The sequence below is a fragment of the Centropristis striata genome, chromosome 20, assembly GCF_030273125.1.
Source record: "Centropristis striata isolate RG_2023a ecotype Rhode Island chromosome 20, C.striata_1.0, whole genome shotgun sequence".
Taxonomy (NCBI): Eukaryota; Metazoa; Chordata; class Actinopteri; order Perciformes; family Serranidae; genus Centropristis; species Centropristis striata.
The window spans coordinates 17,572,677-17,586,288 of NC_081536.1; the positions used below are offsets into that span (position 1 = coordinate 17,572,677).

The 13,612-nt window shown below is 40.8% G+C and overlaps 1 protein-coding gene across 1 annotated transcript in view; it reads left to right on the top strand.

Annotated features, from left to right (window-relative positions):
- Positions 1–1,230: 1,230 nt before the first annotated feature.
- ank3a (ankyrin 3a) overlaps positions 1,231–13,612 on the top strand; it is a 149,013-nt gene continuing 136,631 nt past the window's right edge. Inside the window, exon 1 of the mRNA XM_059359182.1 lies at positions 1,231–2,235. Coding sequence (XP_059215165.1) covers positions 2,167–2,235 — 69 coding nt within the window. The 5' untranslated portion in view covers positions 1,231–2,166. The remainder of the gene's footprint in view (positions 2,236–13,612) is intronic.

Below are 13,612 nucleotides of genomic sequence, written 5' to 3' on the forward strand. Positions count from 1 at the left end.
CAGGGATTTGAAAAATTTACCGTAAATACACAAAGCAACAGTCTCCCAGATGCTGGCCCCAACTTTTTTGGAATCAGGGTTATAACTCAAGTTGAAAATGTCACATTTTATTTGAGAGAACTTGACTGCTGGTGTTTTTGGCCACTATTTATTGTCCATAACCAGTAGATAGATGAGATATAGGTGCTTGTTTTAGCTTTTTATCAGCACGTTCCAACAGTGTGTGTGAGTGGAGTGTGCCTGCTGTATGTATGTGTTTGATACAGCTTGGTATTTACTAGGAATGCATTTATTTCAGTGTTTTCTCCAGTCTCTCGTTGTACAATCATGAAGTGGAGTTGTAACGTTACAGCCTCAGGTTAAGGCCACTTTTTTTGCTTGAGTTGAAATATTATCAAGTTGAGCAGCATCTGTTTTTGTCCAAATATTCTCCTAGAAAACTCTGCAGAAACTGAAGCCAAGGCCTAATTGACAGCAAACAGCAGGGTGGTGATGGCATACAGCTCGTCAGGAGCAGCAGGGAGGGAGGGATGGTTAACAGCAATATACCCCCCAGAATAAAGAACCTGTTGTTTAGAGGGGAATCACAACAAACCCTGCCTCTCTGTGCCTCTGTCTGCTTGTTCTTTCATCCTTTCCATGCATCCCTGGTTTGTCTGTTTCACTGATATCGCATTGTTTTCTCACCCTGCCTATACCTCGCTCCTCCTCCCCATCTCCCACTGTCATTTTCTCTCCTGTCTGTTCCTCAGCCCTCCTTCTGATCTCCCCCTCTGTGTCACCCAGGGCTTTTTGTTCCCATTTTCTGTCCCCCTTCTCCCTTCTTATCATTCACTCTCCTCCTGCCTCATTAACTAGATGTTTCATTGGTGGAGAGCTGTGGCTTGTTGAAGCTGTGAAGGCGTGGCCTTTTATGTCTTTTTTTTGATGGCTGTTGAGTCATCACACAAGCATTGTTAATGGTTGGATATGGTGTGAATATTATCAATCTTGTGTGCACGTCTCCTTCTCTTCTTCACCCTGTGCCTGCCTGTCACACACGCACACACACTTTTACACACACACACACACACACACACACACACACACACACACACACACACACACACACACAAACACACACACACACACACACACACACACACACACACACACACACACACACTTCAATCAACCCAGTCGGTCAGTCAGTCAGCCAGTGCAGTTCTGTTCCAGTTTCCAGTAAGCTGATCCTGCTGGCAGAGGCTAGTGGGGAGACTTCCTTTTCTGGAAGGACCTGATGCATCGTGTTAATGATCCTCTCTCTCTCTATTCCTCCCTCTCTCTTTTTCTCTCTACTGGAGAGTCTCATTTCATATCATAACGTCTGAGCAGGGAGCAACAGCAGAAGCCGGCAGCGTGAAGAGACTGTGTGGATCACGCCCCCTTCTTCTGTCTCAGCCTTACGCTCTTTCTCTCTTTCACTGACACCAGTAACACCATTTCACACTCTTCTCCCTCATTCTCTCTTTCTTTTTTCTTTCACTCTGTCTCTCTTTGTTTGTGTCTCTTCTCCCATTTTCTGTGTCTTTGTCTCTTTTGGGTTGGAGTGTCTCCAGTCTTCAGCCTCAGGTAGGCAGCACCACATCCAGCCAGGAATACACTCCTTCAGTCTACCTCTCACTCTATTTTTTCTCCCTTCCTTCATCACACACACACACACACACACACACACACATCCTCCTCATCTTCCTCCTCCTCCTCCTCTATCTCTGTACTCTCTCCTCCTGCCTCCACACCCTGCCTCTGAGTGCGCCGGAGAGAGTCGCCAATTGCGCACGGCGAAGGCAGCAAGTGGGAGTGGACCTCGGCGAGCGTGCTTGCAAGTGTGTGTGATTGTGTGTCTGTGAACGTGGAGAGGAAGAGGAGAGGAGGAGGACGAGGAGGAGGAGGAGGGAGAGAGAGAGAGAGCATCAGCACAGTCCTCCCAGTCTCTCCTCTCTTCACGCGCACTCCCACTCTGCATGGAACAATCCTTCCTTCACTGCTTCTAAATGGACATTTCTGTGGCAACGTTTCACCAGTGAAGACAGCAGCTGCTTGCCGCTCCACTCCACAAGCTCCTACATGCTGGATTAAAAAAGAAAAAAGTGAGGAGAGGAGAGGAACAGGGGGAGATCTCTGAACATGAGTGAGGAAGCTAAGGAGAAATCAAGCGGCGGGAAAGGAGCCCATCGCAAGAAGAAAGGCAAAAAGGTATGAGAGAGGAACAGCTTTCTTTGTCTTGGTGTGCTTCGTTACGCTCAGGATAAGATGTTTTATGTCTCTGTTGGAACTAAGAGGTTGTTGGGTGAGGTGAGGTTCATGAACCCATTACAAAGTGATTTTTTTTTTGTTTGACAATTCAGTCTGATCTTGATTCATCAGCAGATAAGTGTAACATTGAGTGGGTTCGTATTATATTATATAAGAACCAATTTATTTAAAGCAGAGCTCGGTTGTTTTTTCTTGTGAATTTTACTGTCAGGTGTTGTTACATTTTTCTGTCTTCCACAAGCTCGCATGTGGCTCGTACTGGAGGAAGAAATATTTGTTCAGCCTCACCTGGAATGCTACCAAAGCCCATTGAAAAGCTGTCAGTCACCGCATATTATTATAATCCTGACGCTGCGACTGGTCGGTCTGGTTGTTTTGCTCTGGGTGATTGGCTGGGGGAGCAGTGGTATGTAAAGTAGAGAGACGGTGTGTATAATGGGAGGCAAGGGGATGTCCTCAGGGGTTAGGGTGGGGGCAGCTCAATGCACGCACCTCTCAGGCGTCTGTTATGCTGTCAAACTCCTCACCGCTGTGTGTGTGCGTATGTGTGATACTTGCACTGTAACGTATGCATAGTTGTTTTGTTGTTTCTCTCAGGAGTTATTATTATGGCTTTTAATTAAAGGTGTTCAGAGCCACAGAAACATGTTTTGACTTATGAAAAGGAATGTGTGTTTGCTTGTGCTCACATGTGTGTACTTCTGTGTGATTTTCAGCTTGTGGTTTACAGTTAAACACCTTCAGCGTGTCTGTTTGTGGTAAAGAACGTCTCCGGCCTGCTCCTATGCCTCCCCTGCTGTTCTGTCACTGTGGCCAGCCTGTGATAAATGTTTTTCTGCTCAAAGCCACTAATCATACACAAACAGTGTCACAAAATACACCCGTTCACACACACACACACACACACACACACACACATGGAGTGTTTTCCCAGGCCGTTTGAGCTCAGATGGTGTTGGAGCTCCATTCGAGGTGGCCCTTGAGATCAGGGATTTGCTGGACGGGGAAACACCAAGCAGCGACAGATACAGCAGACAGCCGCTATACGTTTCACGAGCCGGAGTGAATCTCTTATTTAGAAGGAAAATTATTCTGTGTTTCTCGTTAAATAATTTATCGCTGCTGTGATATGTGTCGCCCTCAGTGGTAAAGCTGTCAGCTTCCTTCCACAATGACAGCAAGAGACAAGATGTTGGCTTCAGTAATGAAATGTTGACTTAGAGGACTAGCACACAGTTACTGGTGAAATTTATATATGTGAGCAAGCTTTTCACCTCAAACTGATATTAAATAACAATTGAACAGAAAAGTGAAAGACAGAATAAGTAAAATACAATTTATATTATATCATATATTCATGATGGTCATTTCTTTGACCTTATTGAACCAAAATACGTAAAAGGGAGCCAATATTGTCTTGGATTTTAGTGTGTAAGCGTAAATGTCAGCTGATAAGTCACAATACAATAAAAAATTAATTTGATTAAATATCTATTAATTGTGCAGCCCTAATGGAAACATAGAAATGGTTTGTGGACCAGAGAGCATGCAAAAGGTGATTTTTACACTGTAATATGTCCCACTCAGTGCATATTTTGTCACTATTAAGGGATCTTACAACCCCTATTACAAATAGGTTTGGGCACTGTGTAAAATATAAAAGAAAAAAAAGAAGGCATCAAGTATTTTTATTCAAAACAAATTTTTATCACTTTGAATACAACATATATTGTGTTTTTACAGTTTACAATTTAAAATATGTTGAAAAGGATTAGCAAATGATAATTCTCTATTTTATTCATGTTTAAGATAGTGTCTCAACTTTTGGAATCTTGTTGTGATTATACAATTTGTTTATGTTATAAATTTATATCAAAAACAGAAAAAAAGGCAATTTTTTTTGTCCAGTTAGAATTCTAATCATCTTTATTGGCCATGTATGTGACAAACAAGACATCTTACTTGTTTTTTTGTTGTTATGTTATACAGAGAAATAGACAGATTTAACTACAATTCATTGATATAAATATACATAAAAACAACAAGGACAACATGTGTAAATGCGATTCAGGATATCTTGTGATCACACAAGATTACACAACCTCAAAACATAATGAGACTGTGCAAGAATACTTACCGCAAGTGTACATATTTATACCATTGTAGGGTTGTCACGATACTAAAAATTTCAACTCGATACCGATACTCAGGAAAATATTCGATACTCGATACCACAAGGATAAAAACAAAGACCCCAAAATTGAACTGAAATATTTTTATTAACAAGAAAAATGCAACGTAAAAACAGAAACTATGATAACAAGCTTCAGGTATGAGGTAGTGCAAAAAATAAATAAATAAATAAATACAATAAACAATAACAATTAGAACAATATTTTCGGCTGTGTGTGTTGCTGTTTGGTTGCAGGTCGACTTTTGGATCAATACTTTTGAAAATGAGTATCGTATCCGGATACAACGTTTTAGTATCGATACTTTTTTGAGTATCGATACTTTTGACAACTCTATACCATTACACAGTATTATATCATCCTACAGAGTAAGACAAAAGTGCAATGGATATATGCAGCATACTTTGATTTATATTTTACATATTTACTTATTGGTCAAGCTCTTCGTCATTACAATGACGTTTGAACAATATTTTTTAGAAAGAATGTCAAATATCAGTTTGGAACATCCCAATATTATGAAGACTCAATTCTCCTCAACATCAACTCCATTTTCCAGCGGATTAAGATAAAGGAGGTTGGGTTAAATTCACCAATAGGATTATGACTGAGACCAAAAGTTCTCCGTTGATGTATTTTCCCCAACAAGCCTCGGCCCGTTATCTCTCCCACACAAGCTCCAGACTGCAGCCATGAAACTGGAAACAGCGCAGCGAAACCATGCATATTAATGCTTTTTACATATGGATGTTGTTTGTTTGTATGTTTGTGCAAACGTTCGTCCATTTGTGTCTCAGCGCGCATGTGCATGACATAACTATGCCAGATGTGTTAATGATTGTAGCCATGGCAACTAGTTTCTGCTCTGAGCGAAAGATGTCTAGGGTGAGAGAGAGAGAGAGGGAGGGGGTAGTGGAGAGGGGGTGGACTGGTGAACTTGGTGGCCAGAACAGAAATATATTTTTCATGAGGCAGCTGCTGTGATGGGGGAAGCTCAAGGATACAATCAAACATCTTTTGACTGAAGGCCCCAGACTTATCAGGGTTATGACGAGGGTCATAAATCAACACCAAACACCATGTTGTGTTTGCCTATTTGTGGATGTTTGTGCTTATTAGTGTGTGTATGTGTGTGTGTGTGTGTGTGTGTGTGTGTGTGTGTGTGTGTGTGTGTTCAAGTCTAGTATGTGTGTGTGTGTGTGTGTGTGTGTGTGTGTGTGTGTGTGCATCATTTGTGAGTGCTTGATAGTTTGTGTAGCACTTTGATGTTTCTCCAAATGCTCTATGATCTCAGAGAGGCTTAATGATAAGAATTTGATGTAGTGATAGAGATAATGAGGTTTACATAACACACAAACACACACACACACACACACACACACACACTCACACACAGTATTAACAGAAATTTGGTTGCAAGCGTTCCCACCACACAGAAGCTGCTGTTGGGTCAAGAGAAACCCTTTTATCGAATATTTGTACGCGTGTGGGTTTGTGCGTGCATGAAGTACGCTCTTGTCTCTGGACATCTGGTTTGCCTTGCTCTAAAGGGTTTTAGTGTAGTTAGCATGCACATAGAACAGTTTTCTTGCACAAAAGAAGACAGAAATAAGGGAGAAAATGTGCCTGCAAGATTAAAAAAAAAGACCCTAGAGGGCTTTTTATAGAAGTATCTCACTTTCAGAATCCTAATAACTATAACTAAGCTTGAGAAAATTCAATGACCGGGGCTGTACAAATACATATTATTTACCTTGATATAATATTAAGAACTTTATTCAATAATCACACAATGGGGAAATTCACCGTCTGCATTTAACCCATCCTTTTTTTGGGTGAACACACCATGTTGTGTGGGGATAAATTTCCTTGCTCAAGGGCACTTCAGTCCTTGGCCTATCAGTCCGGGGATTCGAACTGGCAACCCTCCGGTTACAAGCTCGATTCCTAACCATTATAAACAGAGAAGTAGAACGTTGTGGATTATTGCGGATCTGGGGACAACCAGGGCTGAGTGGGAGTAAAAATCATCAAACCGGTTTGAAATTGAAGCCAAACACTGGACCAGATCGGGATTATACCACTAGAAGTTACTTGCAGCCGTTTAAATCAGCTATTCTCAACCCTGGGGTTGGGACCCCAATTGGATGATTTCTGGGGGTCGCCAAATCATTTAGGAAGTCAGCTCTGTCTCCACTGTGTTAAAGTGTTCGTGTTAATGTGTTTTAGTCTTTTTGGTCATTTAATGTCTTTTTTTGGACATTTTGTGTCTTTTTTGGTCATTTTGTGTCTTTTATTGATCATTTTGTGTCTTTTTTGGTCATTTTGTTTCCTTTTCTGGTCATTTTGTGTCTTTTTTTTTTAGTCATTTTGTGTTTTGTTTTTTTGTTAATTTTGTTTCTTTTTTGGGTAATTTTGTTTCTTTTTTTGTTAATTTTGTCTTTTTTGGTTAATTTGTGTCTTTTTTTTGGTCATTTTGTGTCTTTTTTGGCCATTTTGTGTCTTTTTTGTCATTTTGTGTCTTTTTTTATCATTTTGTGGTCATTTTGTGTCTTTTTTGTAATTTTGTAAAATTTTTTGGTCATTTTGTGTCATTTTTGGTCATTTTGTGTCTTTTTTTGGTCATTTTGTGTCTTTTTTTTGGTCATTTTGTGGTCAATTTGTGGTCAATTTGTGTGTTTTTTGGTCATTTTGTTTCCTTTTTTGGGTCATTTTGTTTCTTTTTTGGGTGATCTGAACTGTGCGTGTGAGATTCTATTCAGTGAGCGGGGGTCGCGGACAACACGCATGTTAAATTTGGGTTTGCGACTCAAAAAGGTTGAGAACTACTGGTTTAAACTAGCGTAAAGCGACTCATGTCCAATTGTTAGCAGTAGTGCACCTCTAAGCTGGTTTGCCAACAATAACCAGAAGAAGTTAGTGAGGCTCACCTTTCGTCTAAAATATTTCTATATTGGTGCGGTTTTAGTTTTCTTTGAGACTTTTTAATTTTTTTTATTTCTCCGACACTGTTCAGTGAGCAGAGGGCATCACAGAGGGTCTTTGAGCTGAGCTGCTGCTAAAGTTTGCTCAGCTTTTTTCCCCGATAACTTAAGATCCAGGTGTCTTGTGACTAAAATCCTTTATCTGGTTAAAAACAACCAGAATCTAAAAAGTGCATTGTAAAAATGTGGCTTAAAACTGGATAAAAATTCAATTTATGACAGTGTCTGGCAGACAAACATTGAACACTGCAAGGATATGACCATTGATAGGCGACCAAATGACACAGAGCGTAGCATTGATTAAAGTTACAGATTTTTCTAGTTTTAAACATTGTTTGATAAAAAATAAATCGGATAATGTGACTACACATCTCAACAAGTAAACACTCAAATAAATCACAAGTCTAGTTGTTTTCAGACATTTTAATGCAGAAGAGTTGCACATTATACCTTTAGATTGAAATGAAAACTTATTTGATAGACTGAAAGAGTCTAAGTATACTCGTACAGTTTGCCCACATCAGTGGCTTTCCCAAATAAATCTCCTCAGCCAAGTTAACATACCGTTATATAAGAAATGCTTTAGAAACACCATAGCGTTTCCAGGTTTTTATCATCCAAAAATAAGCTGCCCTCAGCTGCAAGATGTGCTGTATGTTTACACTTCACATGATTGTGTAAGGATTGTGTAAGGAACGCCTGTGTGTCTGTCACGAAACCTAAGCAGAGCAGTTTTTTAGTGTTTTTGTCAAACATACTGATGGAGGGAGACAGTTGAGGAATGTTGTAGCACCGAAAACACTGAAATTCTGTCACAAGCATGCCACTGCTGCTGATCATTTTTCATATTTCATATGCTGCCACTCCTCACAGTATATTTCACACTTTGAAAACAGCCAAAAGCGTCACGGAGACTTCATTTACTTGTTGCTATATATTTGCTATAAGTGACAGAAGCTCTTATACGTCAGCTGCTCACCAGCTGAACTTTTAATCTGAAATGTTTTTATTAGTATGGATGGATCAGCAGCTAAATAACAAAGAACAAATAAAAAAAGGACGTGACTTTAGCTCATTTTCCTCACTCTTCCACTTTTCACTGGACTGTATACATGTCTCTTTTGTGTTGCCTCTGTTGTGTTGTTCCTAATGAGACAGTCAGGCAGTCGGGCTCCGGCAGCTCTGTTCTTTGTCTTGGATGGAAAAACCCTGCCAGAGACAGAGAGCTCCGCGTCTGGAGGACTGGTGAAATAAGCCGTTCTGTGACAGTGCCTTCAAAGAGAAATGGCACATCACATCCCCCAGATAACAGCAGGGCACTGGTGTATGTGCTGATGGAAGATGTGAAGTGTGTGTGGGGACAGACAGAGAGAGACAGAGAGAGAGACAGAACGAAGTGCTGCTTTTGTTTTTCAGATTAGGCTAATGGACTTGGCACAGATCAAATCCTTAAGAGGGGAAGGTAATGCTTCATGGGCAGTTTAGGAGACAGTATGTGGAGAAAATGTGTTTACTTTAGGGGGAAGTACAGTAAATACAGTGTACTGCTGTACAGACAGCTGAAACAGTTACTCGATTAGTTGATCAGTAGAAATGCCAAAACTTCCTCAGTTTTAGCTTCACCTTTGTGATGACTGGCTGTTTCTCTCTTATCAACTGTGTTTTGGACTATTGGATGGTCGATCTGCAAAGATAAGTTGACTGATCGATCAGTCAATCGTTGATATCGCTGTATATGCCTTCTGACCCACCTGTCGGCTCAGCCTCAGGTTACACTCTAAGCTCTGTTTTTAGGACTGTTTACAGTGGCAGCCATGGCCTTGTTGAGAGCCATGTGCAGGCAATCCATATGCTTTAAATTGCTTGTTCAGCCACTTTAAAGTTATTTTTCATGGGAAAATGGCAGAAAATGCTGTTATCAGCCTCTCAAATATGATGATTTCCAGCTTTTTTATGTTTTATATCAAATAAAGTTGAATAATCTTTGGGGTTCTTTGGACTGACAAAACAAGACTTTTAAAGACATCCCCTTTGATATTCATCTAGAAAATAACTGGCAGGTTCTAGATCCAATAATGAAAGTAATCTTAATTTGCAGCTCTGTTGGACAAGCAAAGCAAGACCATAGGAGATGTCACCTTGGACTGAGAGAACCTGTGATTCACATTTATTCTGTCTTAGAAAATATTTGGTTAATTAATCAATAGTGAAAATAATCATTAGTTGCGGAACTAGTGCAAAAAGAAGAACTAATAAAGCTGTTAATTGGCCATGGTATGTCACTAGTTTTGCATAGCCAGATCGCTGTGTCCGTGCTGGAGAAGGCGAGGCTGCACCGATTCCAGGATAATGCACCTATTCCAGCTTGTTTGCATTTTTTAAAAACAGTCATATGCTCTGGAGTGGTGCTAATTGTGGATGCAGTGACGGTGCAAAACAGATAGCGGAGATAGCTGGTGGGGAGGAGAATTCCATGTAATAGCCCGACAATGGCAGGCTACTTCCGGTGAGTCAGACTAGTGTGTCACTAATGCGTTTTCAAAAGTCTAATGATATCGCCTGAATGAAATGTGGTTAAATGTCAATATGACGCATGTAAAAAGCTTTTCAAATGTCATAAATGTCAAATTATATTTATCTTGTTTTGTGGTATGATGCCAAGTTTGTTCCAGCAACATTTTGCAGGAGCATTTTGCAACACCAGAAAAATCAATTGAACTTAAATATTGATATTGGTATCAGGCCAAAAAGCCTGTAACCTGTGATTCCCCATCGCCTCCTTGATGTTCCTCGTTTCAGCAGCATATCCTGGAGAAAGAAAGAATCATATAAGAAATGTGATGACTTATATAAAGCATGCACATGTGCTGCTTCAGAGTGTGGAGGTGTGAGTAAGTGCACATGTGTGCTCCCTCGGTAGGTTTATAAATGTATGCATGCATGTGTGTAGGTGGGTGTATTCCTGCCGTGGATGTGTGTTCTGGGAGGTAGGCGTCGCAGAGCCTGGGCACAGCTGCATGCCCTGGGGAGAGGGCAGAGGGATCAGCCTGTCAAAGCTCTATCACTCTCTCCATCAGATGAACTGTCTCTGTTCTTTCCACTGAGGGAGGGAGAGAGAAAGGGATGGAGAGAGAAAGGAATGAGGTGAAAAAGAAGTCAGGGTGAGGGAGGATGTGGATGAAATGGAGAGGGCTGAAAAGACCGACTGGAAACAGGGAAGTGCGAGTGACGTGTGAGCTGTAGAGTGACAGAGGAGTGGATGGAAGGGAAGGGGAGAAGGAGGTGTGAAGGAGGAGTGTTTCTTTCTCTGTCACTCTGGAGTCTCCCTTGATGTGCTGTAGGGGAGGTTTGTGGGGACAGCATTCTTCATCAGAAAGCCCCTCCATCAACACTTTTCCAATAGTGGAATTGGGATCATTTAATTAATCAGTCAAAACTATTTGTATCGCACCTTTCATGCAGGTTAGTGCAGTTTAAAGTGCTTTTTAGATGACTGACAAGCCAAAAATTGTCGTAAAAGATGTAGACTGTAAAAAATATTGAAGAAAACAATTTAACAATGCACGCAAGACAATAAAAAAACTATGAAAATGTCATAAAATTGCCTCAAAAGCTATAAAAAGAAGTAATAGTTGTAAAACGGTGAAATACAAACGACATTTATGAACTGGATAAAAAAATCAAAACATGAATAAAAATGTAAAAATGATGACTGTAAAAGATCATAAAATTGATTTAAAAGCTATATTTACAATAACAATAATAAAAAGACTAAAACAACGATAAAAAGACAAAAAATATGATCGATAAGAGGGATAAAATATATAATAACAATAAAATAATAGATAAAACTAGAAGTGCACTTAAAGAGCGCACCATTGGCCTTAACAATCTAAATGTGGCCACTGAGTATCGTGTGGGGTTATGGATGTCACAGCTGTTAAAGATAGCATGATGGATGGAACATGGAAAATCCTGCCATTGTTTTTCTCCGTAATTATTCTGACAGACAAACAAACAAAAGCCCTTTCCATACTGCATTTCTGCAAAAATTCCGTAACGAAGCTCAAAGACAGTCATACTGATTCTGCAACGGTGTAATATTGCATTCAAGTCCATAAATTGCACTTTTTAAGAAAGCCACTGATGTGGTAGACTGTAGTGCTGTGTAACAGAGCGGCAGCAGTACGTGTACAATAAGCGACGGCAGCGGCGAGTACATTCCAAAAAATGATGGCGGAAGACCTGCAGGTCGTGCTGTTTCTGGCTGTGGAGATTCCACCTACTCAAGCAAAGTTTGCATTTGCTGCATTTTGCTGAACATGATTCAGTTACTGCTTACTTGCCTCAGTCTTGCCAGTTTAACAGCTCTGTTACTGCCTCCGAAGGCGGTACAGAGCCGGGGTCACTTGGTCTCCCCATTACGCCTTCACAGAGGCGTCAATGTCGCGGCTTGAAACAGCGGTCTGAAAAAGGCTAGAGAGAGAAACCAAGCTAACCAACAGCCATGGGTGCATTTACATGCCCCTCTGATGGTCCAATCTAGTAAGCTGGAAAGTTCTACTTCAGTGTGTTCACAAGCTTCATGTTGTAATGTGAAAACAACATAGAAGTTAAAAAGATGTTTAAAGACTCTTACCTTTTTCACTGCATCGTCAAAAGTTGGCTTTAAAACAGCTGTAAATATTTTGTCTTCTAATGTGGCCGGATAACACGTTTTACAAACCCTTCAACGATAACTCAACCCTGATGAGTGCTGTATGAGTGTGTGGCTCACTGGTTGACTGGTTCCCTGACTGGCTGACCAGTTGTTTGACTGATTTGCTAATGGCTCACTGGTTTAATCACAAGTCATCTTTCGGCATACAAACCTGAGGCAGCTGTTGTTGACAGACAAAGACATCCAGTTATACGCTTGAGCAGGCTTTAGTATGAATACAAGTACACGGCAACATAAACACGCAAGCACACTGAGACCCCAGATACAAATAAGAGAGGCCACGGCCGACTAACAAGGCTGTTGAACCAGACCTAATCAACAGAAAGGCCTAACAAGGGCTCGCCACTCTTAGCTCTATCCATCCATCCATCCTCCACAAACCTCTCTCTACACTCGCCCCCTCCATCAACAAAAGCAAGCAATTTGAAGAAATGCCTTGGTGAGTTTTTTTATGTTCTGTCGGCGAGAATGAATCAATACCAGTGAGAGCTCAGCACAATTTAAAATGAGTTTCTCTCCCTGCGAGAAACAGCTCGAGCCCGTGTTCACTCTTATCTCCTATCACAGCGCTTCTGTCTATTAAACACATGTGAAATGTATCTATAATTAAGAAAAAGGTCAGGCCTCAGTCTGGAAATTAAACTTCCAGAGTGCTGAATAATATTTGGGATGTGCTTTTAATCAAAATGCAGCAAATAAAACCATTTCATATGAAAGAAATCTCTGAGTCACTATCAAATTTGAATGCAAAAAAAGCTCAACATGTTCAACTGCTTGATGACCTAGACTGTGCTGCTTTGAGACGTCTACAATGTAATAATGTGCGCCTTCATATCCACACTAGTGGTATTTCTCTTTGCTGGCAGTCGCTGCTGCTTGAACCCCGCAGTCTCTTCCGTTTCCCACAGCTCTGTCCGGAAAGGCTCTTTACATCTCGCCCCGTTGTGCTCTTTCTCATTCCTCTTCTTCAAAAGACTCCACACTGCGAGTTGGTAATGGAAAACAAGAGAGAGAAATAGAGAGTTCCACTGTCAGATTTAGAAACCCCTTTTATCGAGTTTGGGATCCTCCTTAAGCCTCTCCTGGCCCGCCGTCACCATGGCAACTGTTAAATGCAACAGAGCAGGATAACAAAAGCTTTTGTTCTGTACCAAAAGCAATAACAGTGGTTTACGCTCACTGTGTTGTCTGCCGACCTTGTCGTGACCGCGGCACTGTCTCACCTGATTTCTCAATTATTTAGTGGCTTTACTATGGCTTGTGTGGAAGCGTGAAACCGCAGGACGCAAACAGTTAAACGTTGCTGGTTTATTTTTAGTCTAAATTAACTGAGTCACAGATGCAACGGCTGCTTAATTGTTCTCCACAAAATGTTAGCGCCACAGATATTCAGCATGGGTTGCTAATAAGGCTCAGATTGT